The 27870-nt window shown below is 40.7% G+C and overlaps 1 protein-coding gene across 4 annotated transcripts in view; it reads left to right on the forward strand.

The window, feature by feature from the left end:
- Positions 1-27870, forward strand: part of LOC114565617 (ATP-dependent 6-phosphofructokinase, platelet type) — a 34534-nt gene that overhangs the window by 4071 nt on the left and 2593 nt on the right. The window contains exons 2-18 of one of the 4 annotated variants that reach the window (XM_028593781.1): positions 290-363; positions 2251-2328; positions 2913-3102; positions 3205-3370; positions 3545-3589; positions 3936-4044; positions 5474-5569; positions 7241-7333; positions 7465-7590; positions 9295-9359; positions 9663-9732; positions 13204-13350; positions 15540-15610; positions 16192-16279; positions 24335-24487; positions 25930-26094; positions 27333-27394. In XM_028593781.1, the coding sequence (XP_028449582.1) occupies positions 290-363; positions 2251-2328; positions 2913-3102; positions 3205-3370; positions 3545-3589; positions 3936-4044; positions 5474-5569; positions 7241-7333; positions 7465-7590; positions 9295-9359; positions 9663-9732; positions 13204-13350; positions 15540-15610; positions 16192-16279; positions 24335-24487; positions 25930-26094; positions 27333-27394 (1798 nt within the window). Of the gene's footprint in view, positions 1-289; positions 364-2250; positions 2329-2912; positions 3103-3204; positions 3371-3544; positions 3590-3935; positions 4045-5473; positions 5570-6469; positions 6566-7240; positions 7334-7464; positions 7591-9294; positions 9360-9662; positions 9733-13203; positions 13351-15539; positions 15611-16191; positions 16280-20041; positions 20195-24334; positions 24488-25929; positions 26095-27332; positions 27395-27870 lie in introns of all 4 variants that reach the window. The other 3 variants (XM_028593779.1, XM_028593782.1, XM_028593780.1) reach the window with 3 other exon arrangements.

Raw genomic sequence — 27870 nt, forward strand, 5'->3', positions numbered from 1 at the left:
CAACTTTTTTTGTAAATAAATTAAACAAACAAATTAAAATAGTTACATATAGATATTTAAATAAATGATCATGAGGAAATTGAAGGATGTTCCAGCAGCTAGATTGTGATGAAGATCCATGAACAGTCATGTCTTCAACATGACATTTTTCTGATGTTCTATTCTTTTCTAATTTATAGCAAATGCTTTTGAATTTTATTTTTCCACTTGTGTGTTTTCCTTCAGTGTATTCGTAGTCTATCCGTTTTCATACTTTGGATATTTATATATATTCTCTGTCCATCAACAGGTATGAATGGGGCGGTCCGGGCCGTCGTCCGAATGGGCATCTACGTGGGAGCAAAAGTCTACTTCATCCATGAGGTGAGGGGTGACTCCAGGGGGGTCAGGGGATCAGTACTGACGAGTCCTCGTCATCGGGCTGTCCTTGTCTTTGACAGAGCCAGCAGGACTCAAAGACCTGATATCACCATGGTAACAAGAGTATCTAGTATCTGGCTGTGACCTCAAAAGGTTAAATCCAGACATACCATCTGGATTTCATTCAACAAAAAATACTGAAATTAATATAACAATTAAACAAGCGATCAGAATTACGTATTTGATAATCGTTTCACTTTTGTGTACTTTTTCTTTGTGGGATGAGTTCATAAGAAGCTTATGAAATTGAGGTTTTTTTTTAAATGTGTGTGTGTGTTTTTTGTTTTAAATCACTAGTTTGCCAAATAGCTCCAGAAAAGGATGCTCCCTCCAAGCCATCGAGTGTATACAGGGTTATATAGATGTAGCTAAGTGTGTGAAGCCACCATTCACAGAAAATAGGTGTAGGTGTTTACATTTAAGTTGGATCAGATATGTAAAGATTTGCAGCAGGCCATTTAGGAGTTGCTGTAAGTGTTAAGTGTAGCCTATTATTTACATTGCAATATAAATGAAAACATAACTTAAAGGAGAACTCCGGGCAAGTTTTCCGTTAATCTTGATTGCTATACGTATATGAGTACTGCCGATAGCAAAAGAAACGAGCCGAATCGGTGCTAGCAACACGGAGCTGCTGCAGCTAATGCCGAGAGCTCCCACTCAGCTAAAACGGCAGTTATGGGGGCATAAGATAAAGAGTGCCTTTGTGCCTCTTAACAGACACAAAATGCAATTAAAATGTCTGTGCAACATGAACAGGGCCCTTACATGACAACAAGATGCATTTAGCAACTTAGCCATTGTTTAAATTCACCTACCCTCTTAGCTGCTAGCTGCCGTCTGGGATGAGTGAGTGTGTTCAGCCAGCCTCCGGTAATAATCATCACGCAGCAGTTCCATGTGTATTTATAGCATATATATCCATTTTGTGTGCTGTTGTTGGTGAATATGAGTCTCTGCAGTGGTGAATTGTGTGGTAGTTTTCTTAGCCAGGCTAGCAGCCCGGACCGGCATCCAGCTTCTACTTCCACTGAAAGATAGATACAAAGATTTGTGCTGTAATGTGTAATGTTGTAATTTCTTTTTGTTTAAGAAAATTGCTATCGAAAAAAGTATTGTTTAGGAACCGGTATCTAAGTCCCAGTATTGGTACTGGTACTGGTATCGAACGTTTTAGAACGATACCCAGCCCTACTAGCAACGCCAAAAGATATATTTCAGTTCTCATTCTGTTTTGGTTATATTGTTTTTAAACATGTCATGTGCTTAAACCATTTGCAGATTAATCAATTAGTTTATCAACAGAAAATCAACTGACAGCAATTTTGTTAACTGATTAATCATATTAAGTCATTTATCAAGCAACCACGACAGACATACCATGATATCAGTTTATGGTCTTATGTCAAAGTAAAGGGCTAAATGTTGCTCAGACAAAACAAGACATTTAAAGATGCAATTCTTATCTTGGAGAAATTGTGATTGTGTGGGATTTTAACTACTTTTTGACATTTTATAGACTAAATGATTAATTAAATAAAAAACCCTATCACTGACAGATTAAGTGATAGTAAAATAATATGTAGCTACAGTGTTTCCTGTATGTTGTTTGACCGTGGCGGCCCCCCACGGTATCGGTAATAGGGCTGCACACGAGACACACGTGCGGACCTGCCCCCACTGCTAAAAAAAATCCTAAAGGAAACACTGAGCTAAAGCCCTAAACATAATACAGCTCAGGATGAGAATAAAGTGACCCCATAGTCCCAGTTATTGTTTCCATAGGTGTCATAAATGATCCAGTGAACATGTATGTGTTTCTCCTCTCAGGGGTACCAGGGAATGGTGGATGGTGGAGACAACATCAAAGAGGCGACATGGGAAAGCGTCTCCAGCATGTTGCAAGTGGTGAGCAAAGCGTTCTGCTGCTGTTTCAGGCCACACACTTGTTCATCAGGTTGAAATCTAAAAAACTATCCATGTTTCCTCCTCTGTGCTGTAAACTATGAAACTCTTAAATCCAGCTATCATTAAAAGACTTAAACCTGTGTTAATGGTGTAATCATAGCTGTATATTTTCCTGGAGCATCATCAAACGCTATGTGTAAATGCTTTTCTGACAGTGATGCTGCAGTATTTGTGCAGAATGTCTGCTGTGTTGGTGGACATCTGGGATGATCATTGGAAGTGACTCAGCAACAAGGCTTTTAGCTTTGAGCCAAATGAGTCTGTGATCGAATGAGACCTTTTCACTGTCTGTCCCACTTTCATTGTCTAAAGTGGTTTTCCATCAGTGCAACAGTGAAAAAAGATTTATCTTGTAGATATTCGAAAGATGGATGGATAGCTAGATAAATATACATATATAAAGAGCCACATTGCCCTAAAAAACTTCTATAGAAATAATTTGAAATTATTTGTAACTTTACCAGAGCCAGCAGAAGAGGGACTTTTGAAATGTGATTTCAGATTGTAATGTATGTTTTCCTCAGGGCGGTACAGTTATCGGCAGCGCACGCTGTAAAGAGTTTCGTAGCCACGAGGGCCGCTTGAAAGCCGCACACAACCTTGTGCAGCGCAGCATCACCAACCTGTGTGTGATTGGTGGAGACGGCAGTCTGACCGGAGCCAACCTGTTCAGAGAGGAGTGGAGCGGCCTGTTGGACGAGCTCCTCCAACAAGGTGATTGCTCACTGCAGGCTTTCAGTCCACTTTACATAGCACGCCGCTCTTTACTGTACAGGTGTAAAGAGAATGGATCTCCCTCCCTCTCATGTGGTTCAGGTCTGATCGATAAGGAGGCAGCCTGCAGTAACTCGGAGCTCCACATTGTTGGCATGGTCGGCTCCATTGACAATGACTTCTGCGGCACCGACATGACCATCGGCACCGACTCGGCACTGCACAGGATCATCGAGGTGGTGGACGCCATCATGACCACCGCTCAGAGGTGAACCAATCCTGACAGGAGATGAGTAGAGACGAGTAGAGGTGTGACACATCGTAGCAACAGAACAGACACAAGAAGACGATGACCCGTTTCAACAGATCAGTCCACTGGGCTTCACTGATGAGTGCTTTTTCTTGTTTCTGACATTCTGTCTGGTTTTCACTGTTTTTCCAGCCACCAGAGGACATTTGTGCTGGAAGTCATGGGCAGGCACTGCGGGTAGGCCCTTCATCTTGTGTTAGACTACATCATAGAGAGACAAAAACACCATACATATAACAACATATATGTACATAGGAATGTGTATGGTCTTTAAGTTAAATATGCTACTGCAAACACTAAGTCCCAATAATTTAACAGCTCAATAGAAATACTTCAATATTTGTGTGGAAATATTGATAAGTGACGCCCATGCATGTGTATTTTGGGCAATAGTATGTTCAGGCTGTGTAGATGAAATATTTCACAACAAATATCTGTTACAGGAAAGTAAAGATTTGAGACAATTATTACAATATTGTGTGTGTGTGTGTGTGTGTGTGTGTGTGTGTGTGTGTGTGTGCAGATACCTGGCCCTGGTCAGTGCCCTGGCTTGCGGAGCAGACTGGGTTTTTATCCCAGAAATGCCTCCTGAGGATGGCTGGGAGGACAGCATGTGTCAGAAACTGTCTGAGGTAACAAACACGTAGACACTCCACACTCACAGACTCACAGGCTTTGAGGCGTATTCCCGCTAAGTCTGTAAGGCCTGTCCCACCGTCAAATCGTCAAGTGTGTGAGTGCTCTCCTGCAGACATTTAGATTTTTGGGATCTTTATGCACACTTTATGCATGGATTTACCCATAATTCATAACTCAGAGTAACCTGGGGAAGCCCAAAAGTGTTACAAAAAACATAACAAGGAGGAGTGGCACTCCTGTTTTTTTATCCAGCCCTTGCAGCCTCTCACACTCCGTCACTTACCAGGTGACGTGAGTGAAGGTGCTGGGTTTAAGGCCCTTCTTCTTACAGAAGAAGTTGACCACCACATCTGTGGGTCGTTGAACTCAACCTTTCATATTTACACTTTAAACTCAGACCCCACCAGAATGCACCTTTAATCAAATTTCAAGTAGGAATTTGGTAATAGGTTGTTTGTAATGAAGATTCACATGTAATAGTATCAGGAGTCGATTCTCCGACCAATCTCCCGCTCCATTGTCCCCTCACTCGCGAACAAAACCCCAAGGTACTTGAACTCCTTCACTTGGGGTAAGGACTCATTCCCTACCTGGAGTAGGCACTCCATCGGTTTCCTGCTGAGAACCATGGCCTCAGATTTAGAGGTGCTGATCCTCATCCCAACCGCTTCACACTCGGCTGTGAACCGATCCAGTGAGTGCTGAAGGTCACAGGCCGATGATGCCATCAGGACCACATCATCTGCAAAGAGCAGCGATGAGATCCCCAGCCCACCAAACTGCAACCCCTCCCCACCCCGACTACGCCTTGATATCCTGTCCATAAATGTTACAAACAGGATTGGTGACAGAGCGCAGCCCTGGCGGAGGCCAACCCTCACCTGAAACGAGTCCGACTTACTGCCGAGAACCCGGACACAGCTCGAACCACAACTTTTGAATTACATCTCTAATGTTTGACTAGATGGGCTTTCCATTGCGCCACAGAGCCTCTTATTTGGGTTTCAAAAAATTAGCATACATGATAACTCCCTAACTTGCCAGTTTCCGAAAAAGTTCACTACCACATCACAGCGTTCCGCAAAATAGTAGTTGACTAGTAGTAGGCCTGCACTCAAATTACAAGTAGGAAATCAAAGTGCATGCCAGCAGCTAAAGGAGCCTCTTAATAATACTGTCCATTGTGCCACAGAGCCTGCTGTTTTTAAGTTAAAACTAACAAACAAAACACACACACACACACACACACACACACACACACTTCTTTATGGCTTTCCAACACATTCTGACATTGATATCAGATGATGATAACTTTACTATGTAAAATACTGTTATACTATGCCAGGACTCACTAGTACAGATGCTACTGACTGATGAATGATCAGTAGATTTGATGTAGTGAGTGTGTTTGTTATCGTCCAGAGCCGATCTCGAGGTTCCAGGTTGAACATTATCATAGTTGCTGAAGGAGCCATTGACAGAAAAGGACAGCCCATTACTTCTGATTTTGTGAAGGATGTGAGTAGCGCTCAGTTTCAGACTGACGCAGAGGGAAAAACCACAAGCTGGACTGAAAAGTTACAGTATGGCGATTTCTCAGTATTCAGATTCTGGTTTTTTTTCTTTCTTGTCCAGACACTTGCCACATTCTGAGAGATGCTTTATATTTAATATTTTTGCAAAAGAAATTCCCAGCTGAATGACCATACTTTCAAGCGGTTTATTTTGAATTATGTCCATCTTTGACGTTGATGTTGGTGCTGTAAATGAACCGGTCATTTACCCCAAATATTGGTCTGTCTGTCAGTGAGGGGGCAATATGAGAGTTCCACTGTCTGACAGTTAGTGGCTGTAAGTCCTCATCTGTTACTTTGCTATAAAAAAGCAAAGAAGAAGATTGCTTGCTAGCAAATATGAATTACTTGAGTTAATCAGTGGAGGTTTGAAAATGTTTTATGAAGAAGGAAATTAATTCAACACATTAGTTGAGGATACACCCATTTTAGTGAGAAACACTCCATGTAAGCACAGCTGTTTAAAATGTGGTATCTTGATGCTAACCCTTATGTCTAATATCCTACCACAAGTACAGTAGGTAACAGAATTATTTTTACTTTGGCCTGTCAATCATTGTTGTGTGTCATGTTGAAAAAAATTGTCATCTGCCCTTCAGTTTCCCTGCATTGCTAGCATGCCTCATTGAAAACATATTGGCCCAGCCTTTTTCCACAATGTGGCAAGTGTCTGCTGAAGAAAGACAATCAACGAAATGTAAAAATGCCTTGGTGTTCTTTAAAGACATGAGAGTTTATCAGTAGTTGATCTGAGATTATCCTCCATTACCGGATCCAGCTTTTGGCAATGCAAAACGTTTTCTGTCATGTTTTCAAATGCTTTTGCTTCTTTACATCTCTCTAGAATCGGGCTGATAAGAAAAGGCTGAACATTATTATTGTAGCTGAGGGTGCCATAGATTGCCACAACAAGGCAGTAACTCCTGATTATATCAAGGATGTAAGTATGGTGGAGAAGCCTGCTAAGTCACAGACCCACAAACTCTTTTTTCCCCTTCATGGTTTGCTGTTGGTTTCCTTCAGAGCGGAAACACACACATGTCCTATGTGTCATTGTTATGTGGACCTTTCACATTGTTTTGCATGTTTAATGTAAGTCATTTTTTATTTCTTTATATTGCTTTACTGAACTACCCACTCCCTTATATTTCTTGATTCCATATATCCTTCAGGCATTTAGAATCCCATCCCATGTCCTTTTGCACCCTTACTTTTACTTCTGTTCTATTTCATTTCCAAGTTCCCTTCTGCCAGCACATTATTTGGCATTTGCTAACATGACAGGGTGCGTTTTGCATGATTTCTCCTTCTGTTTTTTTTTCTTCCAATGCTTGACACTTGTATGGTCTCTATTATTTCTGCATTTTTTTGAGCTTGTTCAATTTTAAGATGATATGAAATCTTACAGAAATGTAATGTGATATTAATGCTATATTAGCTGAATTACATGTGTTTAGATTTTAGTAAGAGCAACTGTTAGTAAGGACATGTGCTTATGTTATGATAAGATATGATACTGTAGATTTTACAGGACATCACTGTATGCAGTTCCTATATTGAGTACTTAATCCTCACTATTTGCTATCATCCCACTTCACTCTCCCTCCATATCCAGCTGGTAGTACGCTGCCTGGGTTTTGACACCAGGGTCACCATCTTGGGCCACGTGCAGAGAGGTGGGACGCCCTCTGCCTTTGACAGGATCCTGGTAAGCCACGGTATCGTTAATACTTCTCTATGGAAAGTCTTTATTCTCCTCATTCATAACGTGTTTATTTACTAATTTACGAACATTGCAGATGATTAAGGTGATCTCTAAATGACCTTTGACCCTAACAGGCCAGTCGTATGGGCGTGGAGGCAGTGCTGGCGTTACTGGAGGCCTCTGCCACCACCCCGGCCTGCGTTGTGTCTCTGGTTGGCAACCAGGCTGTTCGACTGCCACTTATGGAGTGTGTTCAGATGGTGAGAAAAAAAGAGAGTGTGTGTGTGTGTGTGTGTGCGTGCTTGCATGTGTGTGTTGTGTGTGTGTGTGTGTGTGTGTGTGTGTGTTTTTGTGTGTGTGTGTGTGTGTGTGTGTGTGTGTGTGTTGGAGAGACAGAGGTCATGCAGAGTCCAACTGTGCATTGTGGAGTACAGACAATGAGATTGCTCCACCACCTATCAGCCTTCTTATACCAGACAGATTCAAATTATTAATCACATTTTTTAAATCATTGGTAATAGTATTAATCATATGGGTTAGAATTTATATTTTTTTAATTTGACATTTTAAACTGTCACCCGAAGTAAGCACCAATGGGAATAAATCTACAATATGGGACAAAAATGTCTTGTGGTGGGACACAGCCAGTGACGGACTGGTAATCTGGCATTTGGGCAAATGCCAGAGGGGCTGCAGGCCCTCATAGGCCGTTTGGGCCGGCCGGCCAATCAGAGAGCCACTTAATTGTAAACAGCAGCCCATATAATTTCTCTCGGCCCCCTTTCAAGCATCAATAATAACGTTCTTTGACTTAACGATAGCCAAATTTGTCCAAATCCTTCACGACTAGCGATTTGTAATCTGATCATTATTTATACCACATATGAGTCTCTCGATATCACAGTCATGGTTACCCTCTACAGTCACGAACTTTTACATTATTAGTCTGTATTGTTTTGTAGCAAAATTACTTATTCAGATCAGATGTTCAAAAACGTAAACTTACATGGTTTGAAATAAAACAGATCTACCGGCATTTCTTTTATTTGAATATTTGTTTGCAAAAGTTAAAATGAAGCAATGCCTTCTGGGAATTTCAAGACAGAATCAAGTAGCGTCTTTATATATACTGTCTATGGTCAGCGTGGTTGTTGGAAGTTGAGAATTGGAAGCTATACTGTTGACAAAAAAATGAATCGAGGCATCAAGCGACACAAGGGGGGGGGGGGCAGAGAAAAAGAGAGAGAAATATAAGAGAGCACTGTTGGCTGACGTTGAAAAATGCTGCAAACTGACTGATTTGTTTTTAACATCAATGTGCAGCTTCAGCTAGCATTAGCGCTATATCTGAGCCAGCATACCAGGGAGAAAGACAGGACAGTGAGGAATATGAGGAAGAGGAAGAACAAAACGAGCAAGAGGAGGATGAAGAGATAACGAATCTATGGAACTAACCAACACAGAACAACAAGGCTGCCGTGGGTCTGAATGTGGATTACCAGAAGTAACAGAGATGGAGACCAATGCTGCAGGAGGGAGTGTAGGTACAGTAAGTTTGGCTACTTCAGAATATTATATTATTATGGAGCGGCTGGCTCTGATGATATATTCTTTATCTATGTCTATGTTTTGGTGCAGTTGTTTATAGCATGAGAGTTTACGTTTACCATCACAGGGGCTATCAAAAGTGCGTGTTCATTCCGTGCGTCAAAAGTTCCCCCCATCTCCCCCATTTGTGTAAATGCCAGGGACGTTTTTTGTTCCCAGTCCGTCACTGGACACAGCAGAACAACTCCGAGATGTTTACAGTATTGTAGTCTCCATGAGGTGGAATAGTGTCTGGGGTTATTGCTCCCAGTTTGGCAAAACCCCGCCCACCATTTACCTGCAAGACAGATAGGACAACAACACACACACACCAACAGACCCAGAAGCCTGTCACAAAAAAAACCCTTTTTTTTCAGACCCAAGAGGTACAGAAGGCCATGGATGAGAAGAAATTTGAAGAGGCAGTGAGACTGCGTGGCAGGTATTTTTTGACTTCAACTACTTTTGATATGATCAAAAATCGGATTAATTTGCCTACATACAAGTTTAAAATTTAGATGAAACAAATGAAAGGCTTAAATAGAGCTGATAAAGAGTCACTAAAGCTGCTAAGAAGTCCCTTTTCCACCTGTTTGATCAGAGGTCCTGTATGATTCCTTACTCTCTCTCTCGTCTGTTTGGTTGAACTGGGTTCCGACTCTAGAGGCTTTCTCTAGAGGCAGCAACAGATCCATGTGGATTTTCTACATTGGCTAACTTTGTTTTTCATGTCTGTTATCTGCAGGAGCTTTGAAAACAATCTGACCACATACAGACTCCTCTCCTACCGGAAAGCAGATTCTGAACTTCCAAATGTAAGTACCCTCCCAACCAAATAATAAACAAAAAACACAATGATTATTTCTAATTAACAAGATTATCACAATTTTAATTCTTCTAATCAATCTTCTAATGTATCTTTTCACCAGCACCTCTGAGATTTGTACGGTAGCATAAGGTACTTCCTGGTCAGGGGCCTTGTGGGTGCTCCAGTCTTTTTGTGACACTAACAGAGTGTGTTTTTCTCCGTCCTGAGGGAGAGGAGGAGGCGGAGGATGAAGAGCATGTATGTGATGAGTAATGAGGCTGCAGCTGAGCAGACTCTCGGTCAGCTTCTGCAGGCGTGGTCCACAGAGCAGATGAGCTTTTTCTGCAACTTGTTTTTGTCACTTTGGCTTGTAATTACCTTATGCTGAGGATATTTTCATTAATATAAGTGGATCTCAGTTTTTTGCTTATTATCTATTCAATTCAATTTAGTGAATTTTTAGTCTAATGATTTTCTAGGACTAAAATTCTATCAGGGCTTTTTATTTTACAGAGACAAAATGACATATGGTTACACAGTGCCACAAAATGACAGTGCCGGTGCTCATTATCCGTCGCTGTGTCTGTCATTGCTTATTTCTTCATGGCTCTGCTTAGAAGAAGAAGTGTAGCCATGCAAAGAGTTGCTTCAGTGCTTCAGTGAAGTCATCCCACCAGCCTCCCTGCCAAGGACAATCTCAGCGTTGGCTGTGATCTGCTTCAAATGAACCTGAAGTAGCCCTCCTTCCAGTTTAAGTCTGTGGAGACGGTGGCTGAAAGTGTCTTTGCCTATTCAGAACTCAAACTGGACCGGTTCCATGCTCTCTGTGTTAAAAATGGTCAGTGGCTGGGGAACATCAAGGCTCTGGTTTGGGGAGCTTTAAATATGATGTTATAAATAACTATGAGAATCTCTAGATTTGGGAATCAAGCCGTCTTGATTAACATATAGGACACTTCATTTAGTAGTAAACACGCTGTGAGGGTGCAGCAGACACTAATGATATTATTGTGGAACACTACACATTCCAGGGCTTTCAATGTTTTAGATGAGTCCTTGCCGAGTTTAGAAACTTTCATCACATTTGATTTAGCAAGCCCTTTCTCAAAAACCTTTGGAAAAATGTTTTAAAAATGCTCACAACTTTTATGACTCCTGAAACATTTTGGACTTTAGAGATATGAGTCTGCAAGAGTATCATTTCAAATGATTTGATAGCGGTACCAATACAAATCCATTCTTTACATTTAACTTAACTCAACAAGAGTTATCTCAGGACACTTTACAGATAGAGTAGGTCTAGACCACACTCTATAATTTTCAAAGACCCAACAATTCCCCCAAGAGCGAGCATTTGGTGGGACAGTAGCGAGGACAAGCTTCCTTTTAGGGAGAAACCTGGGACAGACCCAGGCTCTTGGTGGGCGGCCATCTGCTGCTGCCGGTTGGGAGACAGAGACACTGATACAGATATACACATGATATGATTCATAACAATTATAGCAGTTGGTATGATGCGCTGTGGCACTTATAGTTACAATAAAGATAATAGAACTATGACTAGAAATAATAATAGTTGTACAGGGCTCCAGACTAACTTTTTTCACTAGGAGCACAGTGGCCCCCTACTGAAAATGTTAGGGGCGCAACCAGAAAATTTAGGGGCACACACCGTTAATCAACATGCTAACCAAATATTGACATTTCTACTAATTTCCACTGTATTAATAATAAATACTTTGATAATAGATGCAGAAATTACAATGTGCTGTTTCAAATTCAGAGTCACTTTTGAAGATGCAACATAGAAGGCACCATCGCTGTCATGACAGTAAACTAAATATTTTAAAAATATACCAACTCTGGTCTACAACTACAATGAATTCACCTTAAAATTAAACTAAAAATTAAAAAATGTATTGTTTAGGCTACTACCCTTAGGGTTGGGTACCTTTCGCATCTGAACCAATATTGGTACAGATACCTGAAATTATGGTACATTTTTTTGGTACTTTCCCTCTGTAATTACAAAACAATTATTTCAGTTGTAAAAATAATTCCAAACCTATTTATCCTATGTACTTAAAACATTATGTTATTTTATTAGAATATGTTACACTCTAAAGAAATTAAACAAAAATAAAAATAAAACCCCTCCCTCTCTTCTCCCAAACCCATCACTACAACCTATTAAATGGAATAATTATTCATTTCTTACTCACTGTAACTTGTTTAGCCTGTTGTATTTTCATCATGACCATTTTTAATTGCTCTTTAATGTTTCATGTAAAGCACTTTGAGTTGCCTTGTTGAGTTGCCTCATATATGAGCCTCAGCCTGTCAGTCAGTCCCGCAAACGCTGTCTGTGTGAAGTTTTTAAAAATTGTAACCATACCTGAAACCACTTTATCGGCATCACTCACTGTGACTTCAACAAAACAGCCGACGTAGTTTGTGCCGATCGCACCTCTGCGTGTGTGTGCGAGTGTGTGTGTGTGTCGGAGCACCGCTCTCTGTCAATTTTCAGAGAGGACAGATAAGCTAGCGCTTACGCGCTCAGGTACCTACGTTTGGACATTTAACGTGTAAAAAACGGGGGCAAATTTGCTGGTCGCACATGTGCGACTGGATGTGAAATTCAGCGCCCATTTGGTCGCAGTCTGGAGCCCTGTTGTAGCAGTGCAGGGCGTCGAGCAGGACCACAGCAGCAGCTGCCAAAAAACCCAACCACCCGAAGGGGAGAAAGCATAAGCTCCCCGGAGCAGGGCCTTCACCTGAAATATGGACCTTGTGCACTTTGATATTACAGGTTAAAAAGTTGCTGTGCAGCAATTTTGGATTGTGTCCTAACACATTTTATACTCCACAGCTAGTGGCACATATGATTTGAGTTTGAATGGCAAGAAAACTTTGGATAGTCATGAGAAAGCAGCTGCTGTTTCACTGCATCTTTTGGCAGCATGTGGCTTCTTGCATGCAAGGTCATCTTTGCCTGCTGCTGCTCTGCTCTGAGGCAAGGTGTTGCCTGGCTCTACAGCAGTTAATGAGACATGGATGGTATTATCAGGCGTGGAGACGGACAACTGTCCTGTCAGAGACGCAGCAAAATTATGCAAAATAATCCTGTGGTGATAAAAGTAAAAAGAAAAAGCACATAGTCACTTAAAGTGAGTTTTGTCCAATGTTCCTACTTCACGTCTGCTACAGAAATCCCTGTCTGCCTTCATTGCCTCCAGCGGTTGCTGATATACCTTCTTCTTCCACCCAAGCTTCATACATGCTGTGATTGTGCAGTGACTGTAAGACTTACGCCTGAGGTGTGAAGATGACATTTTAAAATGTGAAAAAGCTTGGGGGTGTTATTCCCAAACATATGGCCATACTGTCTACAAGTGCCAGGTTTTACGTTCTGCATTGTGTGTATTTCTGAGTGTACTGTGTGTGTGTTTGTGTGACTGCTGCTCTCTGTCATCACTAGAGCTCCTTTAACGTGGCGGTGCTGAACGTCGGCGCCCCGGCAGCAGGTATGAATGCCGCCGTGCGTTCTGCTGTCAGAGTGGGAATCACTGAAGGCCACAAAATGTTGGCTGTCAGCGACGGCTTCGAGGGATTCTACAAGGGACATGTAAGAGAGAAAGGGTTGTACACAGTACACCTATGTAGTGGACATATTTATTTACAGTACACATCATGTAATCTCTGTTCATTTTCTGAATGTATTAATTAGACTTGTTAAAGTGTCAGAATATAGAGAAAAATACTTATCAATTTCTTATTGATAACTTATCCAATTCACAATGATATAAAACAATCAAAGAGTTTTTGTTGATTCATTTTCTGATCATCAACTAATCATTCCACCACTACGTTTGTCCAGAATTAATGCCATTTTCTTCCAATTAAAAACGATTTTGATTTTTTTAACTCTTTTTAGAAAATATTTGTACTATTATTATTTCACAGCAGTCAGTAAAGATTTGTATTTGTGATGTAATTTGGAGAAATAAGGAAAGCTCTCACCATAGACTGTATGAAAATCTTACCCATGGTGTGAAATATCTGCATCACTTACTCAAAAATCTAAAAATAGTTGTTCTCTTAATACGGACATGGTTGGCTGCCATGTGCTTGTGCATTCTTTTGTACAGATTGAATTCTTGAATTAGGTGACCTCTTTTGCCCTGCAGTATTCACCTACTTATCAGAACAGTATGAAGAAATGTCATTGTACATGTAAGCGACTTTGAGTCTATGAAAAGCCCTGTATAAATTCAATTTATTATTATTATTACTACATGTATATGAACATGTGAAATCTGTACTAATCTAATGTGATCTTGCACAATAATGGTCTCAGTATTGTGAGAAGTGTATTCAGTCTAAAGACTGTAAATATTACAGTCACGCTGTGTACCTTGCTGCTCTGGGTTGCCATGTTACTCAAGTATGCGCAGAACCTTATTCACCTGAACTTAACACGACATACCTTAACATACCTTAAGACGTGATTGGTCAGGCCACTGTGCCTGTTCTCTGTGGCTGCAATGTCTTCACTCTGCACCTTTCTATCATAAATGGCTTTAAGTACATATGCACCTATGTCTGGACACTGAATCATTGGCTGCTGAGGTCATAATGACTTTACTGACCAATAGCAGGGAGCAGGAAGTGGCGGTGCAGTCACTTTCCTCCCTCTCTGCTGCACAGCCTACAGTGATAAGACTAAGGCTGTCCAGATGAACAGTGCTACTTAGTGTAAGCCAATTACTCCACTCTCACAGCAGCTGTACTGTACCGTGTATACACACACAAAGTCTTGGTTATACCTCTCTGACTGCATGCATGCTTTCCACACACTTGTTCAGCTGTGCAGAGAGCAGCTCTGACTTGTTGAAAGTGATGAAGCGAGGCGAGTTGTCGATGAAGGATTAGACTTGATTGAAAAGTTAAGCTGTGATCCCTGGTTTAAACCCCAACTAAGTAGGACACTGATCATTATGTAGAGCTGCTGGTCAAATGTAGCTACTGTACGCCAGCACAGTATGGAGATGATCAGATATCACCACGTTCTTGACAAAATACATCAAAAATACAGCGACAATAATGTAGTGTTGACAATGATATTTTAGATAAATAATCATCAAACAACATTTCTAGTGAAATAAGAAATACAAAATTCCAGCTATTTACTCACTATGTTTACATGCATGCACAAAAATATTGTGATGTTAAAACAAATCGGCAATTCTTCAAATGATATTGCACAACCAATTTTCTGAGACAATTGAGTTAGTATGTGCTTATGTGTGTTATTATCTTTTTAGACAACGTAATTGTATATCACGATATCTGGATATATGATTTCATCACAATATGATTCCATTGAAAGACAATAAATGATCCTTTTGAATTATTGCCCAGCCCTACGGCACAGTGACCGTACAACAATACAATGACAAGAATATATCCAATAATATACAGGACAGGACTCCACTGATGAAGGGGCTTTAAAGGATCATACTGGCAGTTTTTCATGTTTTTAGTGCTTTGATTACTAATTAGAAATTAAATTAAAGACATTAAGCAACCATATCTTATTCTGAAAGCAGTGTCCCTGTTAGTCCAGATAATCCATAGACAGCCTGTAGAAAGTAGCTCTGGTCAAATCTGTTGACTGTGAGGTCTGTGGATCTGTGACTTATCACCTCAATGTATACAAAAAGTTGAATATCTGCATAGTAAAGTAGTTTTAGTTCAAAATAAGGACAATGATAATGTGAATAATAATGACATCTTCCTGTTTTGTAAAATCAGATCAAGGAGATCAAATGGGGAGATGTCGGGGGTTGGACTGGCCAGGGAGGCTCACTGCTGGGGACAAAACGGTGAGTTCAAGTGAGAAAAGGTGTAGGTGTTTGTAATCTGGACCTAAAGTGATAATACCGTAGATATTGTTAGTAATTAATTAAGTAATTAGTTAAAAATATTAAATTCTGTAAACATGTTTCTTTCTTTACATTGCACATAATTTAACATTTTCTCCAGTTTCTTGCTTACTCTTTTAAAATGTACCCTTGTTTTTGCATTGCACTCATGATTTCTAGCTTTAAATATTAATTAAGTAGTGGATCCTCAGATAGGAGATATGAAAACATTTCCCCCCCTTGCTCAAACAACAAGTGATGAATTACAACTCAATGAGTGACGCAGATATTACATTACTCACCTCCCCCTGGAATATTAATCCTGTCTGAATAAGGGCTTAATCCTTCAATTTACTGTATATCAACAAAAACTTCTGGTTATTTTCCTTGCATGATTATGAATTTCATACATTGTCAGATTATATAACTGTACCCTAACTGACTACAAAAGAATAAAACATTTTTAGGGTCTTAAGGGTAACACTAAAAAAACTAAAAACATTTTAACAACACTATTCAATTATTTCCTTTCTAAATGCTAGAACTCTTCCAGGCAAACATCTGGATAAGATTGCCGAACAGATTAAGATCCATAACATCAACGCCCTGCTGGTCATCGGAGGATTTGAGGTATGGAACTTTACCTGATTTTTGGGCATAATGGCAGTGTTTTATCTTGATTTCACAACATTGTATCTTTCTGAACATGTTTTATCTTATCACAGAAGGATAGAAAAACAAGCTTGTGTGTGCCAATATTAGTATTTCCTTAAACTTTAAAAATAGTTGTTTCTGATTGTTGTATAGTTCTAATAATTGTATCAAAGCAGAAATTCTTGATTCATTTGAAAAGTTTACTTTGAATTATCTTCATTGGTCAGCGTTATTGTACCTGCTATACAACATTAATAAGCGTTCTCTTTTCAGTATGTTACATGCACTATGTATTGTGTTGTTTAACATGGCTCATTTACCTGATTCCATTATGCAAACATGTCTCCAACTTCTGTAAAACCATATTTTCAGAATACATTTAAAACACATTTAACTGTTAGAGGCTCTCCATGTCTGTCCATATATGGTTATTACTTTAAGGCCAAGCTGCGAATCCAAAGCCTTTTGATGATTGAATTAAAAATCAAAATCATAAAGGTGATGTCAACCAAACGATGGGTTTATATTTATCAGTAGAGTGAACTAGTGTGAACTTGAATACTAAGTGTGCAAGTTGCATTTTGGGCTGGAAAAATTCCCTCATTAACTTCCCTCACTAATTATAATGATTTTTGAATGTCTAAACAAAACAAAATACATCGTTTTTTGACTTGGGCAGCTTGGCCAGAAAATGAACATTGTCTCCCTCCCTGTCTTTCTGTGTGTGGAGCTACTTCCTCTGTCTGCATCACTGTCCTTTGTGATTGGCCTGGCTCTCTCCTCTTGGCTTCTCCCACCAGTACAGTCCTCCCAGACCTTTTGGTCCGTCCCACCCGCCATTGGTGTCTCTGATCTCTGACCACCATGCCCTACCTACCTAACGCCCTCTTTATGTTTATTTCTTCGCTACATGTTCCTGAACACACCCAGACAGTGTTAATTTCAATTTACATACATTATAGATCAGCACAGTTCTAAGGGGATTTGGGGTCTTTAAATCCCAAACTGCGCTAAAACTCAAAGATGTCTGTATGTTAAGTTAGATTAACCTTTTATTGTGTTCTTGATAGGGCTGGGCAACGATTAAAAGTTTTAATCGTGATTAATCGCATTATTTCCCTAATTAATCACGATTAATCGCGTTGTTATACGCAAAATCCAATAATGCATTCAAAAGTAGTGTATAGCGCAATTTTATTTTAAATGTTCTGCCATATCAATGAAAGTGCCATAACATTTGTTCTGCAAACACTTAACATCAGCATTTAGTTTATACAGTAGCAGTTAAAATATTTAGTGTAAATCTCAACTAAAACAATGTAATCAAAGCAAATACAAAATTGAAGCTTATTGCCACTGCCAGGGCATTCATGTTATCCTGTTTGTTATATATATACAGTATATACTGTATATATATATATATATATATATATATATATATATATATATATATATATATATATATGTATATATATATATATACATATATATATACAGTATATATACTGTGTATATATACTGTGTATATAATCATAACATTAAAATTGTAACTCCGAGGTAACTATGGTTACCCAGTGATGTCCAGTGAGAGGAACACGTTGTAAAGTTGTCTTTTTTGCGGTCCTCTCCTTTTCATACAACTGGTGTATTCTTCTTGTGATGGTGCGTCTTGATAACCTGACTCCGCCAGATGGATTGCTTCGCATTTGCTCGGCATATCCATCTGGGAACTTTCCGTTGGAGAACTTTTGGGAAGGGGCGAAAATACTGGTTAGCTGATTGGATAAACCATCTGTCTATCACCTATGTTGGTGATAGATGGGCCAAATCAACCAATCAGATCAACAAAGCGTATGAAAATACAACCACAAGCCCCTGCTGCTGCAGGCAAAGCATAGCTCGTTAGCTCAGCAAGCTAGCAACATGTCGGTAAAGGAGATTTGCCGTTTGTGTAACGAGAATTTAGGAATAAAAGGCACCATTTCAGGTTCCCGGTCCATATTCCAAAAGAAGGATCCAAGAGAAAAGCATTAGTGAGCAGCTAACAGAAATAGGGCTACCGCTGTTAGCTAATACTGGTTAACTGATTGGATAAACCATCAGTCTATCACCACCTAAACCCGCCTCAAAACCAATGCTGATTGGCCCGGTCATTTGGCGAATGGCTCCAAATTTTCTCTATCTCAAGATGCCAGACTGATCTGCGAGTGGAAAACTGGAGCTCGCCAGATCAGGACGGTCTCACGAGGCTAGTGTCTTGAGGGAATCTCATACCTGCCGTCATTTGTTGTGATTCTCAGAATGTTTCTCAGACCGACGTCCTCCACAACACTAATGGGCCTGTAGTCTGTAGCTCTCCACTTCACTATGGACCTACAGTCTGTAGCTCTCCACTTCACTATGGACCTACAGTCTGTAGCTATCTACTTCACTATGGACCTACAGTCTGTAGCTATCTACTTCACTATGGACCTACAGTCTGTAGCTATCTACTTCACTATGGACCTACAGTCTGTAGCTATCTACTTCACTATGGACCTACAGTCTGTAGCTATCTACTTCACTATGGACCTACAGTCTGTAGCTATCTACTTCACTATGGACCTACAGTCTGTAGCTATCTACTTCACTATGGGCCTACAGTCTGTAGCTATCTACTTCACTATGGACCTACAGTCTGTAGCTCTCCACTTCACTATGGGCCTACAGTCTGTAGCTATCTACTTCACTATGGGCCTACAGTCTGTAGCTATCTACTTCACTATCACAGTCTGGGCTCTCCACTTCACTATGGGCCTACAGTCTGTAGCTATCTACTTCACTATGGGCCTACAGTCTGTAGCTATCTACTTCACTATGGACCTACAGTCTGTAGCTATCCACTTCACTATGGGCCTACAGTCTGTAGCTATCTACTTCACTATGGACCTACAGTCTGTAGCTATCTACTTCACTATGGGCCTACAGTCTGTAGCTATCTACTTCACTATGGACCTACAGTCTGTAGCTATCTACTTCATTATGGCATCTGTTAGCTTCTCTTGCCTTTGTTTATCTCTGCTTCTCCCACACACTGCATCTAACGTAGTCTGCCGACGCCTTGAGCCTCTGTTTGTTTCGTTGAATGATTTGCTGGGATCAACGGTGTGTTTTGCAAGTACTCCGGTGATAAGAACATTTATTTTTTTTGGTTGTTGACTGCGCCGTCTGGAAGAACTTTAAAATGAAAATGGCCATGTTAAAGTTCTGTACCCTTCTCCATGTTCGTTAGTTTGTTTATCCGCCAGTTCTTTTCTTTTCCATTTCCTGTAAGCGTGGCAGCAGTCAGCACAGACTTTTACAAAATAAAAGCCTGTGAGCAACAGACTTTTACAATAATAAAAGAAACAATAAAAACTGTGTTAATGCGCGCTAAAATTATTGTCGGCGTTAATTAATTAATGAGTTAAGGGACAATAATGTGTTAACTTGCCCAGCCCTAGTTCTTGATAAACACTTTTGTTCCACAATTCAATGCACATAGGAAGTGGAAAGGCTACTAATTGCAACTTACATTTAAAACTAATTAGCTTCTACCCCAATGGTTTAGTTAAAACCTCTCCTATATCCTCATGTCCACTGTACTTGTCAAGACCCTGGTGTTTGGCTGCTTCACTTTTCGCCTACATCCCATTCCCGTTGTCTGTAAATCCTAAACAACAACAACAACCAATAAGACGCTGACTCTCACTGCTGCAGGCCTACGTGGGATTACTGGAACTCTCTGCTGCACGGGACAAATATAATGAGTTCTGTGTGCCCATGGTTATGGTCCCCGCCACCGTCTCCAACAATATACCTGGTTCAGACCTCAGCATTGGCTCAGACACCGCTCTGAATGCCATTACTGATGTAAGTGTGGCTGGGTTAGAGCGTGTGTGTTTGAAGTCAGACCTGACACACACACACATCATCCAGCCTGTGAGAGTTTGGGGCTTCGCTGATTCACAGCTCGCATCCATTCATTAACAATCAGAAGGTGGAATTTATTTGACATGTTAAACCAAAACTCCTGCAACATATTGACAAAAATGATTTCGTCAATATCACTGCTGTAATGTGTCAGTGGGCTGTAATATTTTCTGTGTAAACATTGGCAGCCTGACACTTATTAATCTATATATATATATATATATATATGTATATGTATATGTGTATATATACACACATACATATACATATAATATATATATATTAGGGCTGTCAATCGATTAAAAAAAATTAACTAATTAATTGCACAATTTGCTGTAATTAATCGCGATTAATTGCTTTTTTAAATTGAGACTGAAGCTTATAATAATGGATATTTAAATGCTAAATCATTTAACTTTGCAAATATGAAGAAAAAAACAAACAAGGAAAGGTTCTGCTAAGTTCAGAATGTTTAATATCTTTCAGAACAACAGCAGCAACAATTTGGCTTATTTAGTCCTGCTGAAGGCTGCTGGAACGGCTAGAAACTGTCACCGTCCCCGGCTGCTGTCGCCTGCTCTCGTCTACTTTACAGGCGAGGAGCAGTTCATCTCCAACGAGCCGAGAGTTCAGTTCATCTACAACGAGACGAGAGTTCAGTTCATCTCCAACGAGCCGAGAGTTCAGTTCATCTCCAACGAGCCGAGAGTTCAGTCGGCGGCAGGGCAGTCGGGACTCACCCGGAAATGGCGAGCGGAGTGAGGTGACGTGACTAGTCTCTCAAAATCTGACGAAAGCATATATAAAAGGTCTGAAGTCATGAACGCTAGTTGGTGCTCCAGTATAATCGGTCCGCCGAAACTCATCCAGTGAGAAACGTCCCGCGGTGCAAAAATAAGTGTGATTAAAATGCGTAAAAAATGTTTAACATGTTATTTTTAATTAACGCATTAAAGTCTGTAATTAATTAATCTTAATTAACGCGTTAAAGTCCCGGCTCTAATATATATATATATATATATATGTATGTATATGTATGGAAACAGAAACTCAAACACAATTCAGACACATGCTCAGACAAAAATGAATGGCTAATGGACATTTTTTAAATCCTTAAAATACAGCTTTATTCAGTTGATTATTAAGTTCACTGAGGTACAGTGGGGGAAATAAGTATCTACAATTTTAATCATATGTACATTCTAACAGTGAAAGACAGAATCCCAAAGAAAATTCCAGAAAATCACATTATATGAATTTATTAAAATTGATAACCATCTGATGAGGAAAAACAAGTATTTGACCCCCTGGACAAACAGCATGTTAATATTTTGTAGAAAATCCATTATTGGCCAGCACAGATGTCAAACGGTTTTTATAGTTGGTGACAAGGTTTGTGCACATTTCGACAGGGATGTTGGCCCACTCCTCCCTGCAGACAGCCTCCAAATCATTCAGGTTCCGAGGTTGTCGCCAGGCAACTCGAATTTTAAGCTCCCTCCAAAGATTTTCAATCGGATTCAGGTCTGGAGACTGGCTAGGCCACTCCAGAACCTTGATGTGCTTCTTCTTCAGCCACTCTTTTGTTGCTTTGGCGGTGTGCTTAGGGTCGTTGTTGTGCTGAAACACCCATCCTCGACCCATCTTCAGCTCTCTCACTGAGGGAAGGACATGTCGGTCCAGAATTCCACGATACATGGCCCCGTCCATCCTCCCCTCAATACAATAGAGTTGTCCCGTCCCCTTGGCTGAAAAGCACCCCCAAAGCATGATGTTGCCACCACCATGCTTGACGGTGGGGATGGTGTTCTTTGGGTTGTACTCGGTGTTCTTTGCCCTCCAAACACGACGAGTTGAGTTGAGGCCAAAAAGTTCTATTTTGGTCTCATCTGACCACATCACCTTCTTCCAGGCCTCTTCTGAGTCGTCCAGGTGGTGAATGGCGAACTTCATGCGGGCCTGTACATGTTTCTTCTTGAGCAGGGGGACCTTGCGTGCGCTGCAGGATTTCAATCCATGACGGCGTAGTGTGTTACCAACCGTTTCTTTTGTAACTGTGGTCCCAGCTGCCTTCAGTTGATTCATCAGTTCCCCCCCTTGTGGTTTTGGGATGATTCCTCACTGTTCGCATGATCAGGGACACCCCACGAGGCAAGATCTTGTGTGGAGGCCCAGACCGAGGGAGGTTGGCGGTGGTGTGGTGCTTCTTCCATTTCCTGATAACTGCACCGACAGTTGATCTTTTCTCTCCAAGTTGCTTTCCGATTCTCTTGTAGCCCATCCCAGCCTTGTGCAGATCAACAATCTTGTCCCTGATGTCCGTAGAAAGCTCTTTGGTCTTGCCCATGGTGGTGATGTTCGATGCTGGTTGTTTGGGTGTTGACAGGTGTCTTTTATACAGGTAACGAGGTGAGGCAGGTGTATTTGATGTAGATAATTGGTTCGGATTGGGGCTGTGTCTTAAAGAAAGACTAACTGGCTTGTAGGAGCCAGAATACTTGCTGTTTGTCCAGGGGGTCAAATACTTGTTTTTCCTCATCAGATGGTTATCAATTTTAATAAATTCATATGATGTGATTTTCTGTAATTTTCTTTGGGATTCTGTCTTTCACTGTTAGAATGTACATATGATTAAAATTGTAGATTTTGGCATTCTTTGTAAGTGGGCAAACCTGCAAAATCAGCAAGGGGTCAAATACTTATTTCCCCCACTGTAGATGTTGCAGCTGCAGACATGCCATACAACAGTAGAAACTCAGTCACAATTACCACAGAAGCTTCTGAGCAGGATCCAGCTGATGTCCACACACACACACACACATACACACACACACACACACACACACACACACACACACACATACACTGCCTCAGGACACATCCTTGCAGTAATACTGGTTGTTGTTGGAGGCGAGCTAGTCAGCGGAGGTCCCAGGTAAGTGCTAGGGCATGGAGTGACGTGGTGTGGCATGTTTTGGGCATGTGGCCCTGCTGTGTTTGTGCGGCCCGCTCTGTTTGTTTGGGAAACGGCAGATGACGTTTGAACCCAGAGTTTGTTGAACCTGCTTTCTGATGCTCTGCTTGCATTAGAAATGGTACAGAGTCAGTGTGTTTGGAGAGTAAGTCTGCATGCTGTGTAGGCATGTATAAGTCCAGCACCAATGAATGCACTCACCATGTCAGTCCTGTTATTGTTTGGAACCAGGCCAAGCCCTCTGTACATTCTTGTACATAAAAGGAAACACAGCCTCTGGAGACCCACCCCAATCTTTATCTCGTCGCGTCAACACCGCAATGTGTCAGCCAGGGTGACCCCCCCCTTACTCCCCCATCCCATCACCTCTTAGCCAATGGAAAGCCAAAGCCCTCCAGCACCTGGAGAGAGCCAGCCAGCAACCACACACATGTGACAGAGCTGTATCTTCATGGTCTTAGTTTAGTTCAGGACTCCCTTTACTTTCATCCATTTACGGTCCATCTTGGTGGTGAAATGCTGGTGACTAGAATCATTAATTACATTTGCAAACAAATCTTTAACACAGAATTCTCAGGCTGATCTGACCATATCTTTAAAACAAAAAATTACAAAAAATGTATTTTTTCAGGGTTGCGAAAGCTCCTAAAATGGCATATAGATTATCTTTAACCAACTCTAGAGGGAAAGAGCACCATGTAACCCTTGTTGAACCAGCATCAGCTATGCCCAACTAACTAACTGGTTAAGTTTTCAAATCTTTAATAGTTTGCATTTCTTGTGTAAAAACAAGATGTTGTAGACGTTATGAAATGGCTCCACAAACAAAAAAATAAGTGACGGAAAAGTGCGTTCATTTTTGCTTAGCAACTGCAAAAATAGTACATTACATATGAAAATAAGTACATAGTGTATATACTGTACACAAGTAGTATGTAGCATCTAATTGGGAAACAGCTTCATTTACAACCCAAATAATTTCAGTATGAAGATAGAAGCCAAGGGCCATTGTGCACCATGAAGCACTCTGTAAAACACTGACAGGGTGACAGATATGTAGTGTGCCTCCTGGTGGTCTAACCATATATCACGGCCACCACCACCAGGCCTTTGAGTCCCTGCTGCAGCTGTACGAGGCCCGGGCCGACTATGAGGAGTTATGCATCCCGATGTGCATGTTGCCTGCTACCATTAGTAACAACGTGGCCGGCACCGACCTCAGTATCGGCGCTGACACGTCCATCAACGCCATTGTGGAGGTAAGGGCCCGTGGAAAAGTGGAAAATAACAGCTAGAGGCACCCTGTAGTGTTACAGTTCTAGTTAACCTATGAACATAGCTTGATAACAGAATCAGTCCAGCTGAATTGTTATCCCAGTTCATCTCAGAAATGCATTAATAAAAAAAGAAAAAAAGCTGTAGGCCTACGTGAGAACAGAAGTAAAACTACAATCTGTGAGTACACATTTTCCTGCTAATCCAAAATGCTGAACTCTGATGGCCATAATGCATTTGTATGTCAGTGGCTGTTGTAATGTTGTTTTGATGATCTTTATTTCGGAAGCAGTAATGTGGCAAATCCCTCTCTTCCTGCTGGGACAGTTTGTGTTTGAGGGGTGCATCACTGTGACATGCTCCAGTCTGCTTTGGTTTTACCTGCTGTACTGCTGATACCAGATGGGTGGAGTCTGTCTAATGTTGCCGATCATTGGGTTGTTCTTGGTTTGCCAAATAAAGAAAGGAGACTGTATACTGTCCTGATTTAGCTATCCAGATGGTAGACTTCACTCATCTGGTTGGAACGACGGCCCAGTAAGCACAGGTCAACTCTGACCAATCACTAACCACCCCAACTCAGATCTCCACCTGCAGCCAGTGAGCTACTACACATAGTCATATTTTAGCACCACAAAAAAAGAAGTAACAATATTTAATGTTGGGCATATTTAGCCCATAATATGTCAATTTTACAGTTAAGCCTAAGGGTGCATGCTTGTAACCTTTTACAGGAAAAACTAATTAAACTGTCTGAAGTTTTTCATATCTTGCAACAGTTGTTTTTTAGATGTCCAAACTAATATGTAGCTTTCCAGTAAATGAGCAGGTAGGTCAAGTGATTGGGGCAATTTCCTACATTTCAATTTATACTATAAAGCCACAAAAGTAAATGATAAATTATGATTGATCTACTATTTTTACTATTCAGTCACAGCCTAGATTAGGTATGGATTGTGTTGTTATTTTAAACTTCATGTAAAACCTTATTCACTTATCTATTAATCTATCTCTCTGTCAATGGTTTCTAATCAATAAGGAGTTAACCTGTGCATCACTGAGACTCTGAGTGTTTGCTCTGACTCAGCATGGACTGGAACTTTGAATCATCTACTAAAGTAGAGCTGCAGCTGATCATCATCAGTTAATAACTGTTTAGTCTACAGACATAACGCTAAATTTCCATCAGAGTTTTGCAACGCCTACATTTCAGATTGTTTACTAGACTGACCACAGACCTAAAGAGTCAGACGTATTTCACTAAAAATGTATATTAAATAGATAAAAGTGAAACATTTAAGAAATACGTTATTATGTGAAATGGCTGTTGATTAAATAACAGGTGAATCATTTCAGCTCTACTTTGGTGAACACATCTACCATATTGTTCTTGTTCATAACTGTGTAATCTGCGTGTGTGATTCAGACTTGTGATCGCATCAAGCAGTCAGCCAGTGGCACCAAGCGGCGGGTCTTCATCATTGAGACCATGGGGGGTTACTGTGGCTACCTGGCCACCGTGGGTGGTCTGGCTGCCGGCGCCGACACCGTCTACATCTACGAGGAGCCGTTTGACATCCGGGACCTGCAGGTCACAGATCCACTCTTATTATTCAGGGAAGATGTTTTAATGAGGCAGCATTTTCAATTAAAGGGCTACCATGACCTTTGTACCCCCCTCTTGTGTTTTCAGATGAGTACTTTCTTTTAATTTGCAAAGAAAACTCTTGTACTCTTGCACACTGTCTAACTTGCAATATATATATATATATATATATATATATCAAGTTTAATAGTAGGCAGCGTATTTGGCCTGAAGATGGTCTAGTACCGTTTCTAGTACCCAAACGTTGCCTACTATTAAACTTGATGCAAGTTAGACAGTGTGCGGGAGTTTTTTTTGCAATGTTGGACCTTGCTTGTCCTCCGACGCACCTCTCACATTCTATTTTTCTGTACTGCTTTCTTTTACAAAATGTCTCTACACCTGCTTTATATTTCATAACCTTAATTTAACCCCAGTAGTATACATTCATATATCTTTTAAAATGTTCCACCTGGCTCGGAGCTTCCCTCAGGTGATCACTGCCTCAGCCGCAGGTGACCCAGATTATGTTTCAGGAGGGCGCAGGTGATCCAGATTATGGCAGTGCGTCTGAAGCAATTTATTAATAACCTCTAAACTGCATCACTTATTCCATGGCAGGGCTGTCACTGTGTTTACGTTCATTCCACCGTTGTCTATTCTTTTAGTTAATGGTATACAGAGGATTCCTCAGCCCCCCATCTACACCCGTTGACTTTTTGATGTAGTACAGTTGAAGGTCTTTTATTTCGGGTTTGGATTTGAGTAGTTTTTTATTCTACTGGCTTGTGTGAGCCACTGTGTACTCTACAGATACTAATATTCCTAAAATACCATTAAGTGGTAAAAGAAGATTAATATAGATTGAATTTAATTTGGTTGTAAGTAAAATCTTTCTTTATTTAATATTAGTATTGACATTATTAATAGGCCAAAATCAAAAGCTTTAGCCAAGATAAAAAAAAAACTTAACTGAGTAAATGTGTCAGGCAGATACTAAAAAAGTGTTTTACTTTTAAAAATATGTTCTTGATGACATTTAGAAAATTGCTGAAATTATGAAAAATGAAAGCAAAAAAGAAAAAGTGAATATTAAAGATGAAAAGAGCCCAGGTTACAGATATGGGGCCCCCTGGTGGTGTAAATGTCACCCTGTGGTTGTGGGGGGTGAGTTGATGAGACGGAGGCGTGTGATTTGGTGCTGCTCCGGTCTAAAGCGAGCCTCGGCTCCTCTCTGTTTTCAGGCCAACGTGGAGCATCTGACGCAGAAGATGAAGACCAGCATCCAGAGGGGCATAGTGCTCAGGTTAGTCTCCGGACTCTACTACCACACACTTTGGTCCTTTTTAAAATGCTTCCACTGCCGTTTCCTTTGCATTACCTGGGGGATTGTATGTGTGTAGGTGTAGGACTGAGAGAGAGAACACAACAAAAGGAGTGTAAAAATATGAAATATTATTTTGGTGATTCCGTGATGCGTCGTTGTAAATAAGTATTTGTTTCCAATGAATTACGCGAAACCAACTGGTCTTAAAATATGTTTGACAGCTAATCGACCTTACACACTTCACCTCATCTCATGTGTTGGGGCTATTTTAGTCCAGTGCACCACCACACTGTTTGAATTGCTCCCAGTGGGATGGAGGTCTCTGGAAATAGGACAAATGTAATATTGTGTACAGTGTGTAGGTGACATTGTTTGACTGTGCTGAGGTTAGCACCTGCGTAATGTCATTATTACAAGACACACTCGAGCACAGGGGTGCATTGCAAGAGGCTGTG

Source organism: Perca flavescens, chromosome 12, assembly GCF_004354835.1.
Source record: "Perca flavescens isolate YP-PL-M2 chromosome 12, PFLA_1.0, whole genome shotgun sequence".
NCBI classification, from domain to species: Eukaryota; Metazoa; Chordata; class Actinopteri; order Perciformes; family Percidae; genus Perca; species Perca flavescens.